Below are 27,083 nucleotides of genomic sequence, written 5' to 3'. Positions count from 1 at the left end.
AGAGCATCGGAGCAAAGCTTTAACACTTGGTGAAAATATGTGATCCTCACATCAAAGCCATCCCCTCCGGTTATCCAATTCGAGATCACTTTAGGGCCTCGGGTTCCGGACAAAGACATGTGCATACAATTTGTAGATACAATCTAAGCAACAATTATAGAGCCTAAATCTAAGATCATGCCACTCGTGCACTAGTGACAAGCATTAAACATAACAATATTGCAGCAACAAATACTTCACAAACTTATAAGATATACTAAACATAATGATCAATCCATCGGATCCCAACAAACACAAAATCGATTACATCATATGGATCTCAATCATGTAAGGCAGCTCATGAGATCATTGTATTAAAGCACATGAGAGAGAGTACCATCTAGCTACAGCCAAGAACCCATAGTCCCTGCGAGAACTACTCACAAACCATCATGGAGTCGAAGTGGAGGCGGTGGAGTCGATGGCGATGGCTCTGGGGGCACTTCCCCGTCTCGGCAGGGTGCCGGAACAGAGACTTCTATCCCCCGAAACTTGGTTTCGGCGATGACGGCGGCTACAGAACTTTTCGTGGACGGAGGGTGGTTCGTTGCGGAGTTTTTAGGTTAGAGGGATCTTATAGGCGAAGAGGCGACGCGAGGGGGTGCACGGGGTGCCCATACCACCCCCAGGCGCGGCCAGGCCTGAGCCCGCGCCTGGGCCTGGTATGGCTTCCTCGTGGCACATCTCCGTCTCCCTTTCTGGCTCGCGGAGTCTTTTGGTATATTAGAATTTCTGTGATTTTCCAGAATTTTCTGAGCACTTTCAATTTTGGATATTTTCTGCACTAAACATATATAATAAACAGAAAGTGGCACTGTGGCACTTGTTAATAGGTTAGTCCAATAAATGTCATAAAATGATGCAAAGTGCACATAAAACATATAGGAATTGGTGTAAAACAAGCATGGAGCATCAAAAATTATAGATATGTTTGCAACGTATCAACATCCCCAAGCTTAACTCTTGCTCGTTCTCGAGTAGGTAAGTGATAACAAACAAATAATTTTTGAAGTGACATGCACCTTCAAAGTTCAAAGGATGACTAAATGCAAATAATTTAAGAATAAGTAATAAAACATTCATGATCCAATCAATAATAATTTTGGGACGATGCACATAAAACTAAGAATGACAACTATGCTCTCTTAATGGTGCATGAACTTAGAAGATGAAGACTCAACATAAAAGTAGAAAAGGCCCTTCGCAGAGGGAAGCAGGGATTACTCATGTGCTAGAGTTTTTTATTTTGAAATCATGGAAACAATTGTGTCCACGGTAGTAATAATTCATATGGGCTATGTATAAAACTTCCTATAAGTTGCAAGCCTCATGCATCGAATAATAATAGTGCCCGCACCTTCTCCTAATTAGCTCGGATTTCCATGGATTATCATCGCATTACATATATTTCAGCCAAGTGTCACAAAGGGGTACCTCTATGTCACCTGTACAAAGGTCCAAGGAGATAAATCGCATTTGATTTCTCGATTTTGATAGATCTCAACTTAAGGACATCCATACCGGGACAACATAGGAAACAGATAATGGACTCCTCTTTTTAATGCTTTAAGCATTCAACAATAATAATATTCTCATAAGAGATTTTGAGGATTTAAGTGTCCAAGCTGAAACTTCCACCATGATACATGGCTTTGGTTGGCGACCCAATGTTCTTCTCTAACAATATGCATACTCAAACCATTTCAGCTCATGGCAAATCTCCTTACTTCAGACAAGACGAACATGCATAGAAACTCACATGATATTCAACAAAGGTGTGACAGCTTGATGGCGTCCCCAGTAAGTCAATGGTTACCTCTCAACAAGCAACTTATAAGAACTAAGATACATAAGTGACATATTCCTTACCACAATAGTTTTTTAGGCTACTTTCCCATGAGCTATATATTGCAAAAACAAGGAACGTTTTGTTTTAAAGGTAGCACACAAGAAATTTACTTTGTTTTGGCTATGAAATACCACATATAGGTAGGTATGGTGGACATGATTGGCATTTTGGTTTTTGGAAGTTGGATGCACGAGTAGAGCTCATACTCAGTACAAATGAAGGCTAGCAAAAGAAAGGGCCAACCGACTAAGAGAGCAATAATGGCCATAATCATGCAAAGCGACAAAACTTATTAACCAAAGCATATGGTGATATTAAAACTCAAAAACTAAATTATCATCAAGTCAACTCAATTGAAACATCAAAGGAGATCTTTCATTTGCATCACTACTAATATGAGATTTTTTACTCGTATCCAACACCAATCAACTTATCTGAAACAACTCTCATAGATAATAAACATAAAGACCAGAGATCTATTCATAAGGAAACTAACAAGGTCTGAACATAATATGAATGAAAAACTAGAGCTTAAACGCAGTACTCGCAAAAATAGAACGCTCGTTGAACATATGAGTGAAAACTAGAGCGTTCATGCAATTAAAACGGAACGTGTCTCTCTCCAAAATAAATATGATGGGGTCCAACCACTTGTTACAGAAAAAAAAACAACATAAAACAAAAATAAAGACGCTCCAAGAAAAGCACATAATGCATGAAGCTATAAAAATATAGCGCATTGAAAAATGACCTGGTGCTTTTTACTAATGAAGAGGGGGTGGCTCGGGCATCCCCAAGCTTTAACGCTTGTACTTCTTGGATATTTCTTGGATCGTCCAGGGGACATCCCAAGCTTGAGCTTTTGTCCATTTTTCATCCTATGTCATCATTCTTCTCTCCCTACACTTGAAAACTTCCTTCACCCCAAACTCAACATAATTCATTAACAATATTAGTGTAATCAAAATAAGCAATCCACTTGGTTCTGGTATGACATATGTAAAGCTTATATTAAAACACTAGGTGGCAGTGGCGCGGCGGCACGCCGCGCCCGTGGCCATTTGTGCGTGGAGAGTCTTATTCAGTGATAATCAGAGGTAATTTGTGAGGAGAAGGTTAATGTTGCATGCATTGTTACTGCTGATGTTTTTAGTAAATGCGAATGTGGGCACACAGTGCTGATGTTTTTAGTAAATGTGAATGTGGGCACACAATGCAAAAGGCAGTTGCTTTTGTTGGTGGGCGGTAATGAGTTTTACGGTATCATACATAGGTGGATTCTCCTTATAGTAGGTAATATTACAACATAGGTAAGGACATAATAAGGTCGTGGATAGATGGAATATAATATATAGTGGATGAGTTTCTGGTGCAGGTCTTCGTCTTGCTGCTAATTTCTACGGCGGTGTTTAATCCTTCAAACTTGGATGGTAGCCGCCATGGCAGAAAGGAAAAAAAGGACAGGCAGAATAATTAGTATAGCTAGCAGTGGTTATGGTGTACTGAAGATTGGGGCGTGCACTGACCTGCAGATCCCAGCATATTTATTTCTTTGGGAAGAGGTTCCTGCTGATCTGTTTCTTAGCCGAGGGTGAAGCTGTCGTCTTGGCCTTTCTTTTTTTCTTCTCAGCTGCAGATGCCGTGTTCTTACAAAGAGATACCATATGCTATTAAGTTGGTTGATGAGATATCTATGTGGAACAGTGAGTAGAAGGAGTAAGTATGTGTGCACTGACCTCTTCAGCATCTGAATCAAGAGTTTCCATCGCGTCTCTGGGAGGTGTGGCGATGGAGTCGCTGGTGCCTTCAGATGGACCTGGAGTTTCTTTAGCTCCAGATGGCGATTGAACGTTTCCTGGTGCTGGGAGCGAGTCGGTGTTGCTAGCTGCCGAAGGCAGCGGTGCAGGAGTGCCTATCAGTTCTGCAGCTGAGACACGGAATGGAATGTTTTGTTGCGCATATATCTCCTGGGTGACGCGAGCGGTTACTAAAAACTTTCTGCCTACAACGTTTGCCACAGCTGGTGGCAGGTAGTTTGGTCGTCCTTCGGCTGTTCCAATCACCAACTTTTCATCATAGCCTGTAAGCATTTTGCCTTCGTCGCCAAAGAAAGTGAAGCATCCCACTATCTCCTCGTTCTCTTCAGTGGGTGTGATATCTTTGGCACTTACGTTTATCCGGTATCTGGAAAGGAAAAGGGCGTTATTTGTGTGCTATAAAACGGGGTAGTATGGCAGTTGCAGGTGCAAACCTCTGGCTTCCTGCTATGCAGGTGCACGCAATATCTGTGCATCTAAATATGCTTCCATTGGGTTTGGTTGTTTTCCAGCAACGGTCGCATGACCAAAACCACCAGCCTCTTTAGTCGTCAACCTCTGTAATCTCGATCGGTATCTTGTAGAAGTTTCCCTGCAAGGTTGGTATGTGGCACGTAAATAGGTGGGATGTTGTTGTAATTGCGATTGTATCGGGGAAATGCGGAAGTGTACCTGAACATCATCTCTTTCTTGCTTGGACAGAGCATAAAGAGTTGTTTCAACCGGTTGTGGCTTTGTGCTTGGTAATTCATGAAATTGTATCTGGTTTGGTTCATTTCCATACCTGCAACCGAGAATCAATAGACTTAGCAAGGATATAGGTGTTCATACGGCGAAGCGGCTCTGGTTGTCAGGTGTGCCGTACTTGGTCTGTAGGGCTAACATCTCTGGGATGGGAATGTTGATGTATGAACGTGTCAGGAATGTGCCCTTGAAACACAGTTTGCCTGCAAAAAAGAAGGCAACTTGTTAAAGGAAACAATTTGTTGGAGGCTGTTATACCTGCCGAGACATGTAGGTGCCGCATGAGTAAAAGAGTTAACCTAAGTAGTAGTCGACGTTCATACTAACGAATAAGATGGCAACGCTTCCCTGTGCTGAGCTTGCACGGACAGATTCTTGATCAAAGTTTTCTGCTTGATGTCCCCACAGAGTGATGGTGAATTGGTTGCCACTGGGAAAACATGAGCACACATTTGTGGTTCAGCGAGTACAAAGAGAGAAATATCATGGAGAAAAGGTAGAATATGGTATGTACTCTATGTCTTTGATCTGGATGTTTCTTCTTGGTTCTCCTTGCGCTTTGGGAGGTATCACTACGGGAAAAGAAGACGTTGCCGTGCGAGGCTTTGGACAGCAAAGAGGCCTATACGCACGGCAACGGCTTTGCCGTGCGTGCACTCACGGCAAAGTTTGCACGGCAACGGCTTCGACGGCAAAGCCACCTTTGCCGTGCGCATGCAAGGAATGCACGGCAAAGCCCTTTGCCGTGCGTCGCCATCTCTGCCGTGCGCTGCGAACGCTGCCGTGCGATCCCTCTTTGCCGTGCGCTGCCAGCGCTGCCGTGCGCCGTTGCTTTGCCGTGCGCCGAAGTTCTTTGCCGTGCGCCCGGCGTTGCCGTGCGCAACATTCGCTGCCGTGCGAGGCTTTACCGTGCGGCCTTGCTCTGCCACGCACGGGAAAGCCCCATACAGGCACGCCCCCAGGAGCTCCCAGGAGCACAGTTGGGCGACACGTGGCCCCTTTGCCGTGCGTGTGCACACGGCAAAGAGACCAAATGTCCTTTGTCGTGTGCACACACACGGCAAAGGGGCCTGATTTTTTCATTTTTTTGCTATTTTTCAATTATCCCTGCATTTCAAATATTGCATTTCACAAATATAGCATATATAACATATATATCAACATAAGATCACCAAACACATCAACAACACCACAAATACATCGAGCACACATAGTTCATGCATACAATCCGTTACATAGAGTCCACATCGAGCACACATAGTTCATGCATAGCAATGTCCATTATTACAATCCATAACAAGTGCGAACAATCCATTACAACGACGATGAGTGCACGAAGACCATGCCATCAACCTTGTCCTCCTCCGCTTCCGCCGGCCTCATCGTCATTGCCTTGTGACATATAATCTATAAGCAGGTTGATGGAATGAACATTTGCATTTGCATATTGAACACTTGAACAAGCACAAGTAGCGGGTTGGGCACAAGCGTAGGAGGACTCACCGAGGTTCATGCTCCGGATGATGTTCATGTTGTTGACGGTGATAGGTGTCCCCGGGGTATGAGTGGGCGGTGGCGGCATCCACGGCATGGAGTAAGGTGGAGGAGGAAGACTCCCCGGTGGAGAAGACAGAGCCGTCTGGCTCATCAGCCAGCTCATCTGTGCCTGCTGCTGCTGCATCATCTGCTGCTGCTGTTGCATCTACTGCATCATCTGTGTCTGCTGCTGCTGGTACTGCAGAATCTGCTGCTCCATCTGCGCCCTTTGCTCCTGGGCCGCCTGCTCCTTCGCTGCCATCTCCTCCTACGTTGTGTTGCCGTGATGTCATTAACATTTCAATGGAAAGCATGTAAAGGAAATGTAGAGACCCGAGGAAGAACATACCCGTAACCGCTCGACAGCTAGATCCGAAGCCCGTGGCCGGGGCTCTACCTCAGGCTGGCCGCTCTTACGACCACGACGGATCTGGCGGAGAGAGGGAACCTTCGCTGGGTCGACGCACCCGTCACCAAACCATAGGCGGCCATGCTTCAAGCCTTCTCCCGCAAGCACCGCGACCTCAGGGTCAAAGTCCTCGGCCTCTGGGTTGGTGTCCTCGCCGTACTTCTGCTTGAACTTGGAGACATACGACGTGCACTGGGTCTCGGATTGCGGGTTAACCCACACGGACCCCGTCTCAGGATCAGGCGTCTTCCTTTGCTTCATCTTCTTTAGCACGGCAAAGACGTTAGGCTTCGCTCCTGTCCTGACTTCCTGCAAAAGAGAACATGTAATAAAGTGAAGTGGCACACCCTTGCAGAGTTAGCAAATATATAACATGAATTCAAAGAATGAAGGAACCATTAATTTGCTCACCTCCTTACGCAGTGAAGAGAGATGGGGATGCTGCCTTGGATATGCGATCCACCTCGCATCTCTGCCCGCTTCTTCTTGCCCTCCTCGTGCTTCTTGAGGTACTGGGGGCATGTCCACCACATGACCATCGCATGAAAGCACCTATCGTCGTTGCCGACGTACTGAGGAGGGTTCTACATGCACAAGATAAACCCATTATGGTAAAATAAACTATATGGCGATAAAGAAATCAATAACACATAAATGCAAATACCTGCAAGTACTGCCACGGCTGCATGAGCGTGTCGTGAGCGTCCTCCTTACTCATGTGGACGAAGTGGTCGGCGTGCCAGTCGCGGACGCATTGAATCTCGTAGTGCATGCCAGTCACCCTCTTCCTTGCAAGCTGGTGTAGGACATCATCGCACGCATTCTCCTTGCCCTCGGCCCTCTTGAAGTATTTCTGCAACCATGCACATAGGTAAAACAAGGGGCATTAGTGCAATTATTGTGAACCAAGGAGAGTGTATGAATGGTAAGAAGTCAAAAGTCACGTACCCAGAATTTGGCAACAACCATATCCGCCGCGGTGCCGCGGCCAAGAGGATCTTCCGCGAGGCTGTAGTGCGCCCACCTCCAAGCTACGTCGCAGCCACCAGTAGGGAAATTGACTATCCCAGGGAAATACCATCTAAGTAGGCCCCCAAGGATGTTCGAGTACCCACGTGGCGGTCTCTGCGTCGGGTCTTCAAACTGGAACGAGCTGCACCATGAAACGACAACATCAATATGTATGTGATAATAATTTTGATAATGACAAAATTGCGATAACGAAATGCCAAAAATTAACATGTACCTCCTTCCATAGGGCTGTAGAACAACGTGCCTGTAGCGCCGTGCTTTCAGCGAGGGAGCTGTGTTATCCCACGCCGATATGGCTTCCTATCACGTGGCCTCGGCCTCTCCACAGCTGGAACGCATCGGTAATCCTCCGGCTCACACCACTCTAGGCTTGGATCGGGATCGAACACTAAGTTCCCCAACCCCTCATCCTCCGAGAGGTCCTCCTCGTCCCCTCCTCCTCCTCCGGTCCTCCCCACCCCCCTCCCCCCCCCTGTCCGCCCCACCCACCTCCTCCTCCTGGGCCTCCCCACCCCCGTGGTGCTCCTGCTCCTCCTCCTCGTCATCATCATCGGCTGCGGGAGGGGGGCTAGGACTAGGAGTGAGTACCCGCGTCGCATTCTTCCTACGCGGCCGCCCTGTGGGAGCGACAGGAGGGGGGCTAGGAGGGGGGGTAGTAGCTCGGCCCCGCCTCGAAGTCCCTACACCTACCAAGTCCTTGAGCTTCTTTTTAAGACCGCCACCCCTTTTTTTGGCGGCATGCTTCAATCACTCCGCAAACACAAATGAAGAGAGTGGTTTATTAGTACGCAATATTGTAAAGAGATAAATATTAGTGAAAGCAATAGAAATATAAGTAGATGAACATTAATGAAAGCAACAAATAATGCAAAAGGATGAACATTAATTAATTAGTGGAAGCAACAAATAGCTACCATAGAGTTCTCTCAAACATAGCACGGAGTTCTTACAAATAACCTAGCTAGACAATCTCTATTACACGGAGTTATTACAAATAGGCTAGCCTCACAATTACTACTACATAGATCAGTAGCCTGTGTCGCCATCCGTGATTGGACCGCGTGTCTCCTCATCGTCATCAGGCTCGGCGAACCAATAATCATCAATGAAACCTGGAGGTGGTCCATCTGCATCGAGGTCAATCCCTGCTTTGAACGCCTCGAGCAAACTCAGGTCTTCCGGGGCACAGACATCCTCAGCTTCATCTTCTGCATTGTCTCCATCCATGCCCGCGTCTTCTTGTTCATCGTCTACGACCATGTCATCGATAGTCGGCAAGCCGATTGTGAAATGGCCGGGGAGCCCTTCTTCCTGATAAAACTCGACACTCCTTGTTGAGGGGTCTACGCGGCGGTAATCGTCCTTGTTTGGCGGGGGCGGCCTATTGCGTGAAGGCACCGTCATCACAACATCCCATCCATGTAGACGTTTTGTCGGGTTTCTGCACGCGTACGGGAGATAGAATACTTGAAAGGCCTGGGTTGCCAAGATGTACACATCCTCTCCCTTATAAACGGAGTTCCTTTCAACTTCGACCAACCCAATTTCAGGATCCCGTCTCACCCGACATGGGTCAAACCAATGGCATTTGAAGACGACGGGATTTAGCCCTTTGTGAAACCCGTAATTCAGCTCGTATATACCCTCGACTCTTCCATAGTAATGGAGCCCATCATCACCTTGACATACCACCCCACTATTTATTGTCTTCGCGTTGGGCCGGCTTGTTGTGTATTGATGGGTCTGGAAGCGATACCCGTTCACGTCATAGGAGTTGAACGCTTCTACGGAATGGTCAAAGCCCCTAGCAATTTTTCTTAGCTCTGACTTCATCTCTTTGTCAGTTCTTGCCTACAAGTTTAGCACAAGAAGTTTAGAACGAGAAATGACCGATAAATGTCGGAAGTGCTAGCTAATTTGGATAGAATAGTACCAAATTACAAAACCAGCTACTGAAACCGAAACCACCTCCCTTATCGAAAATTTGCTTGGATTCTTCCGGGGTAGGCTCCCTGTGGGTAATCTTCCAATGTATAGCCTTGAATTTCCTATACCGATGAAAAGAGGAAGAGTTAGCCACAAACATACGAGTGAATGTTTGCGAATAATTAAATGGTTCGCACTCACTCGATGTACGGCTTCACTTCGACCATGGTGTTTAAGACATACGAGTGGATCAAGGTCCGCTCATGTAGGTCCGTTCTGTATGGCTTCGAGCCACTTGACTTGCCACCAAGCCCCACGAAGATGCTAAGCTTGGGTACTTCTTCATTGTTGGCGGCATTGTAACGGAGGACCGGGTTGTGCTTTGTGGGAATGTTGGGATCATAGTGCTTAGTGGTGAAGTTTGCCACCTCCACATTCAGGACTGCCTCGGCTATGGATGCTTCGATCTTGCATTTATTGCCAGTCATTTGACGAAGCTTTTGTGTTTCTCTCTCGGGACCAAACTGCCAACGGCCCCAATTCCGGCCCCCCTTTAAGCACTCCTCCGCGAGGTGCAGGATCATGTGTTGCATCGGATTAAAAAACCCTGGAGGAAAGATCTTCTCTAGATCGCAAAGCAACACGGGTGCCTCTTCATCCAGCTTCTCAATCACTTTAGTGTCTAACTCCCTAGCACAAATCTGGCGGAAGAAAAAACTCAACCTCGCTAGCACTCGCCAAGTCTTCTCAGGGACATAGCCTCGAATCATCACCGGCATTATCCGCTCAAGCCATATGTGGTAGTCATGACTCTTCAGTCCTTGTACTCGCAGCGTTTCAATGTTCAGGCCCCTCATCCAGTTGGCTGCGAACCCATCGGGGAAAAACAAGGAGTCCTTCATCCATTGGAAGACCTCCCTTTTTTGGGCCTTTGTGAGGCAGAACGGAGCGTGTGGCTTAGTCCAAGTTTTTTTGGCACCATTAGGTGGCTGCATGTTCAACTCTGGCCTATCACACCACATTTCTTGATCAATTCGAGCCTTTATGTTATCCTTCGTCTTCTCAGTGTCCACAATCGTGCTCCAAATGGCTTCACTGATATTCTTCTCGGTGTGCATTACATCAATGTTATGCGGGAGCTCGAGAAACTCAAAGTAAGGGAGCTTCCATAAGCATGGCTTGTGAGTCCATTGGTGTGTCTCCCCATATCCTAAGAAACCATTCCCATCAGGGCTAGGCTGAAGAGCATCTAACTCGGCCTTGATTTCCGTTCCGGTCTTCGGAATTGGCTTCGGGCCACGGACAACACGGCCTTTCTTGAAACTCTTTACATCACTCCTGTATGCATGCCTCTGCTCAAGGAACTGTCGAGCTTCATCAAATCATGAATACTTGCCTCCCTTGTTTAGCCAGAAGAAAGTCACGGCACGTCCGCACCGTGGGCAAGGCCACTTCCCATGTGTACACCACCCGCAGAACAAAGCACGTGCTGGCAGGTCATGCAGGGACGTGTGGTACCACACATACATATCGAAGTACTCCTTCTTTGATGCGTCATATGTTCGGATCCCGCGACCTTCCCAGCCACGAACCAAGTCATCCACCAGCGGTTCCAGGTACACATTCATGTTCTTGCCCGGGTATTTGGGCCCTGGGATTATCATCGACACAAACATGTTCTCCGATCTCATGCGAGACGCCGGGGGGAGGTTCATGGGAATAACAAACACCGGCCAACAACTGTATCTGCAGCCGACATACCATATGGATTGAACCCATCGGTTGATATCGCAATCGCTACGCTCCTCGGGTCACCCGCTTTCGGTGGAAATTTCTTCACAAAGTTCTTCCATGCAGTACCATCCGACGGATGTATCATCTTGTCGGTGTATCTGTTTCCTTCCACGGCCCACCTCATCTGCTGGGCAGTATCCTCGGTCATGAAGAGCCGCTGGATCCTCGGTAGAACTGGAAGATAGCGGAGGATATTCTTGGCAACCGTGGTCTACCTCTTCTGACCATCACCATTGCGGTCTACCTCAAAGTACCTAGAGGAATTGCATTTGATGCAATAATTTGTGTCAGCGTGCTCCTCTCTGAATAGCATGCATCCCTTTGGACAAGCGTGTATCTGCTGAGATGACATCTTAAGGTCACTGAGCAATTTGGTCGAATAGTAGAAGTTTTGCGGCAAGAGGTGCCCTTTCGGCAGAAGGCTGCCTACGATGACCAGAAGTTCATCGAACCCATCTCTGCACAAGTTCCTATGGCACTTCAAGGCCATAAGGCGAGCGATGGCATCTAGTTGGGTAACCTCTGTATTTTCATGTAGGGGTTTCTGCGAAGCAAACAGAGCCTCATAATACTCCTTTGTGTTTTCCTCCGGGTCCTCACTTGTCTCTGCATCCTGAGGTGTCTCCACCTCTACATGAGAGCTTTCAGGCACATTACCATTAGCCAAGTTTTCTAAGCACCTATCAAAACCAGTGTCATATTCCCCCCTAGGTTGAATCTGCCGCACCTCCTTCCTAGCACGTTTCTTTGCCTTTTCTCCATGGTAAGTCCAAATCCTGTAGGATGGTGTGAACCCAAACTTGATCAGGTGCATACTCATAGTTTCCTTGTCCTGTGCCTTTCGGTTAGCGCACTTACTACAAGGGCACCAAACACTTATAGGTCTGCTAGGGATGGCAAACGCCCTATCCACAAACTGCTCGGTCTTTTCTCCCCATTCATCAGTATAGTCCCACTGACTGATTCTGCCATCGTACATCCAACCACGATTATCCATCCTCTAATCAGCAACAAAACAGACGAACATAGCATTTATATATCAAATATGAAATAAATGCATCATATATTTATTTATTTTACGCGTGCATCAACCTGAAACTCTAATAGGTGGGCTCCTAGCAGCCGCCGGATCCGTAGATTGAGTACGTTCTCCCAGCTCTACCCCGATCTGAGACAGAATTTCGGCAGCACCTCCCCGCTGCTCTCCCGATACACGTCTCGGCAAAAAGCCGAGAGGGGTGTGCATCCGGAGAACAACGGGGAGGCGCTACCGAAATCCTGTCTCGGATCGGGGTAGAGCACGGAGAACGTACCCAACTACGCATCCGCCGGCTGTCCCGATAAATGCCGTAAGAGTTACGGTTCATAATATGCGAGACCACTAATGCATTTTTATCCGCGTAACCCTTACGGTCGGGAAGAGACGCCTAGGTATCGCGACAGACTTGGTGATCTAGACACAAAAAAAAAACCTAGGTACAAAAGAGGCGAACGGATTCTCACCCTCGAAGCGTGATCGACTGCCGGAGAAGAAGACCAACGACCCTCCGGCAAAATCCCCTCCGGTAAAATGGTCCCCTTGAGCAACGCTCCTCAAGCACCCCGACAACGCCGGCCCCTGTGTCCACCTCAAAACATCGTCTGCAAATGCGGAAAAATGAATATTTCTTTTACCATGCATATTTATTTTAACTACCTTAAATACTACAACAATTAGCATGCATATTTATTTGAACTACCCTAATTACACTAAAATTAATTAGCCACTAAATTACTACAACAAATAATCTTTACCACTAAAATTATTACTAAATAATTCACCAAAAAATCGAGCTACCTGATTCGGTGGAGGGGAAGAGGGCGCCACTCGGGTGGAGGAGATGGGGGCGCCGCTCGGGTGGAGGAGGGGGCGGCAAGGGCAGGGGCAGGGCGGCCCGGGTGATGGCGGCTCGGCGTCGTGTGAGCAGCAGCAGCCGGGGGCCCGAGCAGCAGCAGCTAGCTAGGGGAGGGCCCGGTGGCGGCGGCTGCGCGGTGACGCGTAGGTGGTGGCGGCGACGCGGGCCGGCGTGCGTGGTGGCGGCGGCGTGGGCCGGCGTGGGTGGTGGCGGCCGGCGTGGCTGATGGCGGGAGGCGGCGGCGCAGGGCGAGGCGGACGCGTGTGGCGGCGGGCGAGGCGGCGGGCGGGCTAGGTGGCGGCGGGCGAGGCGGCGGCGCGGTGGACGCAGAGAAGGGCGAGGCGGCTCGGTGGATAGGGCGCGTTTGTGGCTCAGATGCGTCCCGACCAGGTGCTTATCCGCACTCGTTCCCGTGCGGCGTTCTTTGCCGTGCGGCAACGCGCCTTTGCCGTGCGGGCCCTCTTTGCCGTGCGCAGGGAGGCCTTTGCCGTGCGGCGTGTCCTTTGCTGTGCGCAAAGGGGCCTTTGCCGTGCGGCAGGTTTCTTTGTCGTGCACCTGCGCACGGCAAAGATGTTTTTTTATATTTTTTTCATTTTAATTGTCAACAACATTCATTTCTATTTCTACATTATATTAAACCTGTTTTTTCAACATGTGTATTATTTAATAATGTATGTATCATTCTTTCAATTTCAATTTTTTTTAGCATTTCAAATATTTGAGTTGATTTAGTGTGCATTTGTCAATACAGCTTTGGGGGGTAGACCCGCCGGGGCACACATACCGCCTGCGCACGGCAACAAAACCTGCATGGTCCCAATCTTTGGTTCTCCATGTGTATATGTACTAAACAAACCTAAAAGAATGAAAAGTTACATTGGTGCACCCTCGCGCGGAGAAATCTAGGGGGGTAGACCCGCCGGGGCACACGTTCATTGTTTTGGGGGAGGAGGGGGATAACGACCGCCGGAGCACCGGAACCCCACCAAACCTTGCATGTGGACCTATGATATGTGTCAAAGTGTGATGCAAGGTGTAATGGTGCAAAAGTAGCTCCCCTAAACCCTAAACCCTAAACTGGGGAGGCTTCGAGCCCTAAACCCCTCTAAATCCCTAAACCACGACGCCATGAGCCTGAGAACCATGCATCATAAACCCTAACCCTAACCCTAAATCTTAAACCTATACCTAACCATAAATACTTACCCTTTAACCTAAACCCTAGCCCTAGCCCCTAAACCCTAGCCCTAACCCTACACCTAACCCTAACCAGTAGATCAGGCACACCGTCGATCGTGTGATAATGGCTCTAGTCATGGGTATATTTGCCAAAGGGTCCCAATCTTTGGTTCTCCATGTGTATATGTACTAAACAAACCTAAAAGAATGAAAAGTTACATTGGTGCACCCTCGCGCGGAGAAATCTAGGGGGGTAGACCCGCCGGGGCACACGTTCCGCTGTTTTAGGGGGAGGAGGGGGATAACGACCGCCGGAGCACCGGAACCCAACCAAACCTTGCATGTGGACCTATGATATGTGTCAAAGTATGATGCAAGGTGTAATGGTGCAAAAGTAGCTCCCCTAAACCCTAAACCCTAAACTGGGGAGGCTTCGAGCCCTATACCCCTCTAAATCCCTAAACCACGACGCCGGAGCTGCAGAACCATGCATCATAAACCCTAACCCTAACCCTAAATCTTAAACCTATACCTAACCATAAATACTTACCCTTTAACCTAAACCCTAGCCCTAGCCCCTAAACCCTAGCCCTAACCCTACACCTAACCCTAACCAGTAGATCAGGCACACCGTCGATCGTGTGATAATGGCTCTAGCTGCGGGTATATGTGCCAAAGGGTCCCAATCTTTGGTTCTCCATGTGTATATGTACTAAACAAACCTAAAAGAATGAAAAGTTACATTGGTGCACCCTCGCGCGGAGAAATCTAGGGGGGTAGACCCGCCGGGGCACACGTTCCGCTGTTTTGGGGGGAGGAGGGGGATAACGACCGCCGGAGCACCGGAACCCCACCAAACCTTGCATGTGGACCTATGATATGTGTCAAAGTGTGATGCAAGGTGTAATGGTGCAAAAGTAGCTCCACTAAACCCTAAACCCTAAACTGGGGAGGCTTCGAGCCCTAAACCCCTCTAAATCCCTAAACCACGACGCCGGAGCTGCAGAACCATGCATCATAAACCCTAACCCTAACCCTAAATCTTAAACCTATACCTAACCATAAATACTTACCCTTTAACCTAAACCCTAGCCCTAGCCCCTAAACCCTAGCCCTAACCCTACACCTAACCCTAACCAGTAGATCAGGCACACCGTCGATCGTGTGATAATGGCTCTAGCTGCGGGTATATGTGCCAAAGGGTCCCAATCTTTGGTTCTCCATGTGTATATGTACTAAACAAACCTAAAAGAATGAAAAGTTACATTGGTGCACCCTCGCGCGGAGAAATCTAGGGGGGTAGACCCGCCGGGGCACACGTTCCGCTGTTTTAGGGGGAGGAGGTGGATAACGACCGCCGGAGCACCGGAACCCCACCAAACCTTGCATGTGGACCTATGATATGTGTCAAAGTATGATGCAAGGTGTAATGGTGCAAAAGTAGCTCCCCTAAACCCTAAACCCTAAACTGGGGAGGCTTCGAGCCCTATACCCCTCTAAATCCCTAAACCACGACACCGGAGCTGCAGAACCATGCATCATAAACCCTAACCCTAACCCTAAATCTTAAACCTATACCTAACCATAAATACTTACCATTTAACCTAAACCCTAGCCCTAGCCCCTAAACCCTAGCCCTAACCCTACACCTAACCCTAACCAGTAGATCAGGCACACCGTCGATCGTGTGATAATGGCTCTAGCTGCGGGTATATGTGCCAAAGGGTCCCAATCTTTGGTTCTCCATGTGTATATGTACTAAACAAACCTAAAAGAATGAAAAGTTACATTGGTGCACCCTCGCGCGGAGAAATCTAGGGGGGTAGACCCGCCGGGGCACACGTTCCGCTGTTTTGGGGGGAGGAGGGGGATAACGACCGCCGGAGCACCGGAACCCCACCAAACCTTGAATGTGGACCTATGATATGTGTCAAAGTGTGATGCAAGGTGTAATGGTGCAAAAGTAGCTCCCCTAAACCCTAAACCCTAAACTGGGGAGGCTTCGAGCCCTATACCCCTCTAAATCCCTAAACCACGACGCCGGAGCTGCAGAACCATGCATCATAAACCCTAACCCTAACCCTAAACCCTAAACCTATACCTAACCATAAATACTTGCCCTTTAACCTAAACCCTAGCCCTAGCCCCTAAACCCTAGCCCTAACCCTACACCTAACCCTAACCCTGGGATCATCCACACCGTCGATCGTGTGATAATGGCTCTAGCTGCGGGTATATGTGCCAAAGGGTCCCAATCTTTGGTTCTCCATGTGTATATGTACTAAACAAACCTAAAAGAATGAAAAGTTAAATTGGTGCACCCTCGCGGAGAAATCAAGGGCGGAGGCACCGCCGGGGCACACGTTCCGCTGTTTTGGGGGAGGAGGGGGATAACGACCGCCGAGCACCGGAACCCCACCAAACCTTGCATGTGGACCTATGATATGTGTCAAAGTGTGATGCAAGGTGTAATGGTGCAAAAGTAGCTCCCCTAAACCCTAAACCCTAAACTGGGGAGGCTTCGAGCCCTAAACCCCTCTAAATCCCTAAACCACGACGCCGGAGCTGCAGAACCATGCATCATAAACCCTAACCCTAACCCTAAACCCTAAACCTATACCTAACCATAAATACTTACCCTTTAACCTAAACCCTAGCCCTAGCCCCTAAACCCTAGCCCTAACCCTACACCTAACTCTAACCAGTAGATCAGGCACACCGTCGATCGTGTGATAATGGCTCTAGCTGCGGGTATATGTGCCAAAGGGTCCCAATCTTTGGTTCTCCATGTGTATATGTACTAAACAAACCTAAAAGAATGAAAAGTTACATTGGTGCACCCTCGCGCGGAGAAATCTGCTAGGGGGGTAGACCCGCCGGGGCACACGTTCCACTGTTTTGGGGGGAGGAGGGGGATAACGACCGCCGGAGCACCGGAACCCCACCAAACCTTGCATGTGGACCTATGATATGTGTCAAAGTGTGATGCAAGGTGTAATGGTGCAAAAGTAGCTCCCCTAAACCCTAAACCCTAAACTGGGGAGGCTTCGAGCCCTATACCCCTCTAAATCCCTAAACCACGACGCCGGAGCTGCAGAACCATGCATCATAAACCCTAACCCTAACCCTAAACCCTAAACCTATACCTAACCATAAATACTTGCCCTTTAACCTAAACCCTAGCCCTAGCCCCTAAACCCTAGCCCTAACCCTACACCTAACCCTAACCAGTATATCAGGCACACCGTCGATCGTGTGATAATGGCTCTAGCTGCGGGTATATGTGCCAAAGGGTCCCAATCTTTGGTTCTCCATGTGTATATGTACTAAAAAAACCTAAAAGAATGAAAAGTTACATTGGTGCACCCTCGCGCGGAGAAATCTAGGGGGGTAGACCCGCCGGGGCACACGTTCCGTTGTTTTGGGGGGAGGAGGGGGATAACGACCGCCGGAGCACCGGAACCCCACCAAACCTTGAATGTGGACCTATGATATGTGTCAAAGTGTGATGCAAGGTGTAATGGTGCAAAAGTAGCTCCCCTAAACCCTAAACCCTAAACTGGGGAGGCTTCGAGCCCTAAACCCCTCTAAATCCCTAAACCACGACGCCGGAGCTGCAGAACCATGCATCATAAACCCTAACCCTAACCCTAAACCCTAAACCTATACCTAACCATAAATACTTACCCTTTAACCTAAACCCTAGCCCTAGCCCCTAAACCCTAGCCCTAACCCTACACCTAACCCTAACCAGTAGATCAGGCACACCGTCGATCGTGTGATAATGGCTCTAGCTGCGGGTATATGTGCCAAAGGGTCCCAATCTTTGGTTCTCCATGTGTATATGTACTAAAAAAACTTAAAAGAATGAAAAGTTACATTGGTGCACCCTCGCGCGGAGAAATCTAGGGGGGTAGACCCGCCGGGGCACACGTTCCGCTGTTTTGGGGGGAGGAGGGGGAGAACGACCACCGGAACACCGGAACCCCACCAAATCTTGCATGTGGGCCTATTCTATGTGTCAAAGTGTGATGCAAGGTGTGATTCACCAAATGGTGCATGGCATGGATCCCCGGTCTGACATCCCTCACCTTCGGGCGATAACACTTAACAGATTCCTGGACGTGTACGGTGAAGTGTCCCGCCACGGGTATATCGGGGGCTAGACTGTGCCAAAGGGTGCCACACATGGTTTTCAATATGTCCATGGACTAAACAAACCTAAACCTATGAAAAGGTATATTGGTGGAACCTCGCGTGGAGAAATCTAGGGGGTAGACCATCCGAGGCCCACAGACAGCCGTTTTTAGGGGGGAATGACCCCCGGCGCACGAATGCCACCAAAACTTGCAACTGGACCTAAAACCTAACCCTAACAAACCTAAAAGAATGAAAAAGTACATTGTGCACCCTCGCGCGGAGAAATCTACGGGGGTAGACCCGCCGTCCCGCTGTTTTGGGGGGAAGGAGGGGGACGGCCGCCGGAGCACCGGAACGCTGATATATGTGGGGGGATGAACATGGAGAGTAATTTTGTATTGCACATTGTCTAATAAATAGTCATCAAAAAGAAAAACTAATTAACAAAATAAATATAAGTATTAGATGAAATAAAATAGTTAGAAAAACAAATTAAATGGTTGTTGGCGCACGGCAAAGAATGCAACGCACGGCAAAGGAGGCTTTGCCGTGCACTATTCCTGGCCGCACGGCAAAGGGAGCACCACGGCAAAGAATGCAACGCACGGCAAAGAATGCAACGCACGGCAAAGGATCTTTGCCGTCCTGGCTTCTTTGCCGTGCGCTTCTGGAGGGCTTTGCCGTGCGCCAACGCGTTGCCGTGAGGCACTTCTAACTTTGCCGTGCGGCGATACTTTGCCGTGCGCCACCATAAAACTTTGCCGTGCTTTATTTCTGTGCCGTGCGTCCCTCTCGCGCCACACGGCAAAGAAATCTTTGCCGTGCAGTGCCTCACGGCAATGAAACGCTGCACGGCAGCGCCTGATTTTCCCGTAGTGTATGAGGCCTGTCAGCTCTGTGATTAGGCCGAGAACGTCTATTGTTTTAGAAGTAAAGGAAGACCGTGTAAGTATGAGTTGTACAAAAGGGTTCAGCAAGTGGGAGGAGCAAGGTGAAGAAAACATGGATAGCTGACCTGATAGAACTATGGTATTGCGGGCACGCTTCTCCAAAACAGAGAGTGGTTGCAGGCAGTGGGCAACCAAAGGCACGCCATGAGGCTCTGGAAGGACTTCTTGTACTTTAGTATACTGCGTGATGGTGATTCTGTGCTGATGGTCCACCGTTTTGTATCTGTCACGACCTGGTTTAACCATGAAGCCTTGTATGGTATAGATGGTGCCTTCTTTGAGCACATCCTTGAACTGGGTCATATTGACGGCCGGTACATTCCCTTCCATCACAGTTCCCTGTAACAGCAGTAGATGCAAGTGAATCATATGAGAGTCCGTGGCATGCCGATGCATCAAAACAAAATAATAAGGAAGATCATATGTGTGGTTGGCTGCAACCTGAACTTTTTCAGAGGAATTGGTCGATGAGTTATAACATGGAGGACATCAATAAATTTTAAAGAAGTTTAACAGTAAGTGATTCTGTAGTACTCAATGCGTGCAAACAGAAAAAAATGTATACTGCAACTGCATGTATTAGCAACATGTGGCTACTACTCGCAGGTGTATGAAGATGAAGAAATGTAAGCTATAAAAATGGGCTTCTCTGTAAATCCTGGAATTAGGTCTGAGGAGGTACAGGACATTGATCTAATGTCAGGCAGATGTAAACACTCATAGACTTGTGTGACTTTTAGGCGAATAAGATTACAGAGCTGTACCTCGTAGTCGACAGCAACAAAAGCCAGCTCGTACACATTTCCTGTATCTCTTTTCTTGGCTTCCCAAATCCTTGAGACGCGTACAACGATCTTGCGCCTGGGTCCGTCCGGGGACAGGGCTTTAAGCGGCAAGGCCTGCATCTCTGGTGTTCCTGAACCTGCGATTGAATGAGAATGGTTAAGCCGAGTTAAATGAGGGAGAGGACTGCGAGCAGAGAGATGGGAGGGAGAGACGACGCAGGGGACGAAGAAACTTTACTCCGACGCGGTACGTATCCGTAGATCCGGCGTCCGCTAAGGTTGTTCCGGCTTTTCCAAGGACAGAGAGGAGCAGCGTCTCCGCAGCTGTATACTGGCCAGTGCTTGTAGGACGTCGGCTGTACAGGTGAATGCATCGCATGAAGCCAGGTGTCGGCATGGGGCGCGCATCGGCAGCGGCGGCTGACGCGCGGAGCGGACGATGCGAAGAGCGTTTTTTTTCGCGGATGCTCCACAGCGTCATCTGAAATCCATAAGTAACCGGGCCATCTTATGTTTGTTTGCCTGGCGGGCTACGGTAAGGCCCTTTATGTGGCCGCAGCGACTGTTTCGGCCTTGGTGGAGCTAGTCCATTCAGCTGGCACCATGTATCGTCAGCTGGGGAAAAAGAACTCACGGATCAGATAACAGTGTGCAGAAGAGCGGCGCTACCTGTCAGTACGGTAGCTGAAGAAGAGGGCGGAGGTGATGGGGACGGGGGCCGAGAGACTGCTGCGGGCGCAGTCGGCACGAGCAGGGACGTCCTGCCTGGTCGGGGCGGAAGGTAGTGTGCTGAAGGTTCGTCCATTGGGGACAGGCGGTGTTTGTTCGCGCCGCACGCCGCACCGTGAATCGGAGAGCGCAGGGTGGAGAGAGGAGCGCGGCAGGCCAGGCTACGGAGGGTCAGCTGGAGAAACCATGGATTGAGAGATCAACAGCTGAATAGACGGTATGTCATCTCTCTCTCTCTCTACTGTCTAAGTTGGAGAAATTTCATTTGGAGTAGCAGTAGCGTGCATGTGAGCAGGAATTTCAGCGTGCAAAAAGCCACATTGAAAAGAATAAGAGCTTGAGGTACATAACATGCATCGATTTAGAGTTGTTCCAGTCAATCAGATGCGACCATAACAAAAGCAAGCAAGTACTATAGGTTTTTACACATACAGTGACCATATAGCAGAGAATAGACAGTGGATGAAAACAACTGATTAACAAACTGAATTCTGTCTATATGCCTCTGTGATTCACCTTAAGGGCGCGTGACCATAAACCTGTAATTAGTACCATGTAGTGAGAACTGAAGCTATGGATTGTAAAAGAAATAAGCAAACATAGTACAAACTGACAATTCATCAAACAGGAAATATTAGAACGAAAGGGAGAGAGCAAGAGGAATGGCTATATGAGTGACAACACAGTGAGAAGAAACGCAACATCGCAGAAGAGAGCAGAGATAACCTGACACATAAGGTAACCCCGAAACCAAATCACTCAGCGGAGCGGAAAAAGGAAAAGGAAATACATTGATTGTGCGAACAAACGATAGATGAGAAAAAGAAGAAATAAGAAAGATTAGAAAGCATATAAGACGGAGGGAAATAAAGCATGTATATGCAAACAAAATATACCAGATAAGAAGTGACCCTTATAGATGACCAAGGGCTTCCTTGTATACTATATTTCTAGTCTGGGTAGTCGGGTTGCCAGATTCATTGAGGGCCAGTACTTTCAGCCCTTCCCTTGATGTTACTCTTGAGATAGCGACATAGAATTGCCCATGGGAGAAAACCGGCTTCGGCAAGTATACCCCGACCTTCTTAAGAGTCTGACCCTGGCTCTTGTTGATAGTCATTGCATAGCATAGCCTAATTGGGTACTGTCGGCGTTGTAATGTGAAAGGCCATTTAGTGGCTGGCGCGTGCAAAACAATCCTTGGTATGCACACGCGTTCACCAATGTTGGTCCCAGTCATAATCTTGGCTTCGAGGACCCATTCACCAAGCCGTGTCACCAGTAAACGGGTACCATTACAGAGTCCGATAGCTTGGTTGATATTTCTTAGCAGCATTATTGGAACCCCTACCTTCAATGAAATCCTATGCTGCGGAAAGTTTGGAGGGTCGATCTTATGGAGAAATTCAGGAGGATACAACAGTTCTGCATTAGCTGCATGGTCCAGAGTTTTACAAATGGAATCAGAACTCTCGAACACCATCTCCTCTCCAGGCACCCTAGAGAAAACAGTCTCGTTGATAGAGTCAGCAACTTTATTAGTAGGACACACTATGGCGCGGTCTGCCAGATAAGATGCATCAGAATACATTCCAGCAAATGAGTCATAAACTGAATCAACAATAGCAGAAATGGGATCAGAATCTGGCAGCAATGCTGTATCTGGTGGCAAGGAGATCCAGGAAGGTGTAGCTTCTCCTCCTCGGGTGTCCATGTGCACGGTTCCATCACCGACATCGAGGACCCATTGTGCAAATTCTTCCAAATCAGCTCGTTGCTCATCGGACAGTGATGGATTAGACAATCTCATATTCCTCTGCAGCTTAAGAACGGTTACATGCTGCCAGAGGGGTGACTTCATAAGAGAAGAATTGACAACTTCCGCTCTGCTGGCCCCTTCGACAACAGGTAGCACCTGCCTGAAATCGCCTCCCAAAACTATAGTCTTTCCACCGAAAGGGAGCAATTTCCGGGAAGGATCGTTCAGAGACAAAATATCTCTCATGGTCCTATCAACCGCTTCAAAACAACGCCTGTGTGTCATTGGTGCTTCATCCCAAAGTATGAGTGTTGCTTTCTCTATTAATTCGGCTAGATTACTGCCCCGAGAAATGGTGCACATGGTGCGCTCATTGATTTCAACAGGTATCCTAAAACGTGAATGAGCTGTCCTTCCACCTGGTAATAGAAGTGAAGCCACACCTGAGGAAGCTACAGCAAGAACAACATGATCGTCGGCCCGTAACCTTGCAATAATAGAAGTCCACAAAAATGTCTTGCCTGTACCACCATGACCAGAAACAAAGAAAACGCCACCAGCAGAATTGAGGGCTGCAAACATGATCTGGTTGTAGATACTGAGCTGATCTCCATTTAACCTTCCATGAAAAGAAGAAGCCATATTTCTAAGCTCATTTCTGTCATACTGTAGTTCTTCTAAAATCAACCTGTTACCAAGCGACCTCCCAGTGGTAATGGATTCAGTAGATATACCAAAGGATGATAAGGAATATCCATTTTTACCAAACATGACAGATAGCTCATGCAGCAGCTGGATATGCAAATATTCAGAAGGAATTGCTTGAACAGTGTCATTCAGGGAGCGTGCAATCTGGAAAGCTATATCATCTGCCATAAACCGCCAATATTTATCTAGTAGCCGTTGTCCATCAGTGACACCACAAAATAGCAAGACAGTCATGAACAGATGACGCAACTGGTAAGAGGAGGCCCATTGCACTGCTTCATCAAATAAGAGGAACCACTCGTTGTCATCACCAACTAACCCACGCGCTTGGCAAGTTGCCTTAAAAGAGGTGTGCAATCTGCCATGGTAAAACTTTAAGTCACTGAAACTTGTAGCACCACTGACAACCGTTAGGAGCATCCGTAGGTAAAAAAGTTCTCCGCAGCTAGGATGCACATTGTAGATACGGCCAATAGGGGGGCCGAATTTCAAGTGACGCCTCCTCCTTCGCCATCTTTTACTTGATGCGTCCCACCTCCACTTTGATGGAAATTGCAGATACGTCAGCTCACGAGCATCTGTGTACCGTTGGTTAGCAACAAACCACTCTGTGAGCATAGTCTTGTACTTATTGGGATTACAAATAACATCAGCAAGGTTGTCATCTTGGCTATATATAACACGGTTCATATTTTCAAGATGGACCACCAATCTTTCAACAGAAGGTGCTCGAACATGAATGTCGAATGCAAACATACGCCAACACGCCTCACAGGCAGACAAATACCTAGTCAACAATAATGAAGGCGACATAAACAAATAGGAAATTAGAGAGAAACCGGATTACCAAATAGCAAAAGAGCAAACATTGTGAATGTACCTGCATTTTACATACTCGTCTATCTCATTTCTTCCAGTAGACTCGGAGCCTGTAGACTGGTACATAGAATGAAACCGGGCCCTTGCCATATCATGGCCCTTAGCAAGGTATTTGAACAAATATTTAAGAAGGTTGGTTTTATTACACCACTCCACATTAATGTGAGCCTGGAACTTTTTTACCAAAGACATATTGTAAGGAGCAATCCATCTATTGTCAAGACGAATTCCATTCTTTATAATATACCGATCGTTGTTGCTTCGACGGTAGACCGGGAAACCAAGACCGTCAATTGTAGTCTCTTCGTTAAATTCTTTGGGATATCGTTTAGAGCAAACACCGTCTTTCATGCATGGAGAATGAGGGTTGTGTTCACCACATGGGCCATGTACCATAAACTCCTCCACAGGCGCATATCCCAATGGATCTGTAGCATAATCTGGTATCTCTGCTGAAATAAAAGAATCGATAGTAGAAGGCGTCGGGTCTTCCGTGTCTGCATCCAGCCACACAAGGCTATGTATGTGGGGCAAGCCTCTTTTCTGGAGCTCCACAACGTATAAATCTGTTTCATAAAATAAAAAAGACATATATAAGTAAGTGGAACACACATATAATCGAAAGAACTGTGAGGAGGCAGGGCAAAACACAGTAACCTGTATGGAAACAATAGAAAACAAAACAGAAGATAAACATACATGCATGGACCTCACCAAACGCCTCGCCCCGCCTGACATCTCCAGTGAATTCATTGATTTTCATCTTGAAAACACGCGTAACTATATCCGGTCTATCAACATGCCTTTGTCCAGCCTCTATAAGAAGCGCTTCAGTTATTTCATCCCACTTAGGGTTGCAAGTAAATGTAATGAAAAGATCGGGCGCTCCGAAGACCCGACAAATAGCCATCCCATCCTGGTAATTCTGAATCATGTATAGAGGTCCACCAGTAAAACTCGAGTGTAACAAATACTGCACCCCAACATTTTTACCACTGGAGTTTCCCTCACCAAGAGCATCAGAAATACCCTGATATGTCTCGGACCGAAGCGTGCTCTGATTCCAGAAGTGGTAACTTAATCTGCATGACTCAACACAGGAGTAACAATCCACAAGAAGTTGCTGTGACAATCGGCCACAGCAAGTGAAAGGACTTGGCTCACCCTTCCTATAATGGAATCTGTAACAGTAATACTCAAGCATGGACACCTGGCTGCGTCCAGTCGACGGTATGCCATCAATCTGTCGATACCTGATACCAAGATGGAACCCGATGGTAGCATGAGGAAACAGAAGTGGATACTGGAGAGCCATGAGGGAGGGGTTAAGTGGCGAGATGCGCTGAAGATAACCAGCCTCTTTCTGGACGATAATATCAAACCTACATGCTTCTACAGTGAGGTCGTCGACTATGAGAGCGGCCAGCTCGGGGGCAACAGGTAAAGAATACCGGTTTCCATGGTCTGCACCCTCATGCCCATATAAACGAACAGCAACCTCAGGAGCATCAGGAGAAAACATTCTATCCTTTGCCATACGAAATGTCTGCACAAGGGGGTTGCACCCATTGAGCATTGTAGTCAGAGATTGCACAATAGCAGGATCAGGTTCCTCCCTACGCCGACGTCGGGCTGGCCGCGTGGAAGAAGCATCAAAGCCATCTCCTGATAGATCTTCTCTTCGACGCCGCTGACCAACAACAGCAGATGAAGACTGAGCACATGACGCAGAAGGGGCATCAGTAGCAGTCACATCACCAATTTCATCGTCTTGACTAAATATGCCCATCCTATGATCTAATTCATTTTGGGTGTCATAAATATATAGCTGGGCAAATTTAGGAACACGATCACTCTCTGGAGGCAACAAAGAGCCAATTTCATGACAAACGACCCCACAAATCTTGAACACATACGGACCATTTCCAACATTAACTGTTCTATCAACATGGACGCCGAGAGATGTGAAAGCAAACATAGAATTGTACTCTCGAATCAAACGCATGAAACGATCTGGCTGAGACCCGCCATCAAAGCGCATAAGGTCAGACAACGGGGAAGGCCATTGCGGATAAACCGGAAGAGACACTCGGCCAGCACGACAACAACCAGTATAGACAGGATGGTACTTTGTACTGAGGCGCTTATTACGCTCCTGATACCAGTACGAAGCGCCACAGTTTTGGCAGATAAGGTGAGGACCACTGTAATAGGATCTGCCAGGCCAAGCAGCTGCAATAAAAGACAGAAAATAAATAGTCATGAAACGTGTAAGGAGAAAATCGATATGAAAAAAATAAACCATCAGAACAGAAGAAGTGTTCCATCACTTACCCTTGAGAAACCTGACCAAACTTGGACGGAGAGGCAACTGAACGTCGGCGGTAGCAGCTGACAAAAAAATTGGAGAAAAGGAGAATGCAGTTAACAGGAAGCAACAGAACGTAAATGTGAGGTAGCCCAAACAAACACAAAAAGTGGAGTACTATCATATTTTGAGAACCGCAGCTTAGAACCATGCACCATTTCATGCGATGTGCTAGTGTTCTATTGGAACCTTCTTAGTTCACTTCTATGGTATTATAGTTGAGGGGCGAGGCGAGTGCACATGGAGCGGGAACTGGAAATTGGTTTGTAAAAAAATCTACAAAATGAATACATAGCAGACTGAACGTGTAACATATCAATTATTGAGTGTTTGTTTCAGGCTTCGAGCAGGCGGCAAACTCGGGAAGGCATTTCTATGAAGACATTTAGCAGTCCTACCTGGCTGAAGGAGAGCAGTCCGCCGTCTCAGAGCGGACTGGCGACGACGACGCTGCGGACGACCATTCGCAGCAGGACTTTGGAAGGTGACTCTATGAGGGTTAGTAGAAAGCATAGATGCCCGTACAAATGCGGTATGCTGCCGCA

At 47.8% G+C, this 27,083-nt stretch overlaps 1 protein-coding gene across 1 annotated transcript; it reads right to left on the bottom strand.

Moving 5' to 3' along the window:
- Positions 1-21,184: 21,184 nt before the first annotated feature.
- LOC127298519 (uncharacterized) lies at positions 21,185-26,828 on the bottom strand. Its single transcript, XM_051328367.2, has 3 exons — positions 24,870-26,828; positions 24,172-24,736; positions 21,185-24,078 (listed from the first exon to the last, which is right to left on the bottom strand). The coding sequence occupies exons 1-3, from the start codon at positions 26,473-26,475 to the stop codon at positions 21,738-21,740; spliced, it is 4,512 nt and encodes a 1,503-aa protein (XP_051184327.1). The 5' UTR covers positions 26,476-26,828; the 3' UTR covers positions 21,185-21,737.
- Between the last annotated feature and the right edge of the window lie 255 nt (positions 26,829-27,083).

This window comes from Lolium perenne, chromosome 5 (assembly GCF_019359855.2).
Source record: "Lolium perenne isolate Kyuss_39 chromosome 5, Kyuss_2.0, whole genome shotgun sequence".
NCBI classification, from domain to species: domain Eukaryota; kingdom Viridiplantae; phylum Streptophyta; class Magnoliopsida; order Poales; family Poaceae; genus Lolium; species Lolium perenne.
The sequence above is the reverse complement of the archived record's forward strand: the minus strand, read 5'-3'. Positions and strand labels throughout refer to the sequence as shown.

Bases quoted from the DNA above. Each gene is read 5' to 3' on its own strand.
- LOC127298519 (XM_051328367.2), bottom strand. From the start codon at position 26,475: ATGGTTTATTTTTTTCATATCGATTTTCTCCTTACACGTTTCATGACT. The intron at 24,737-24,869 runs GTATGTTTATCT...TTTATGAAACAG, and splicing joins GTTTGGTGAGGTCCATGCAT to ATTTATACGTTGTGGAGCTC. The intron at 24,079-24,171 runs GTACATTCACAA...ATTGTTGACTAG, and splicing joins GACGAGTATGTAAAATGCAG to GTATTTGTCTGCCTGTGAGG.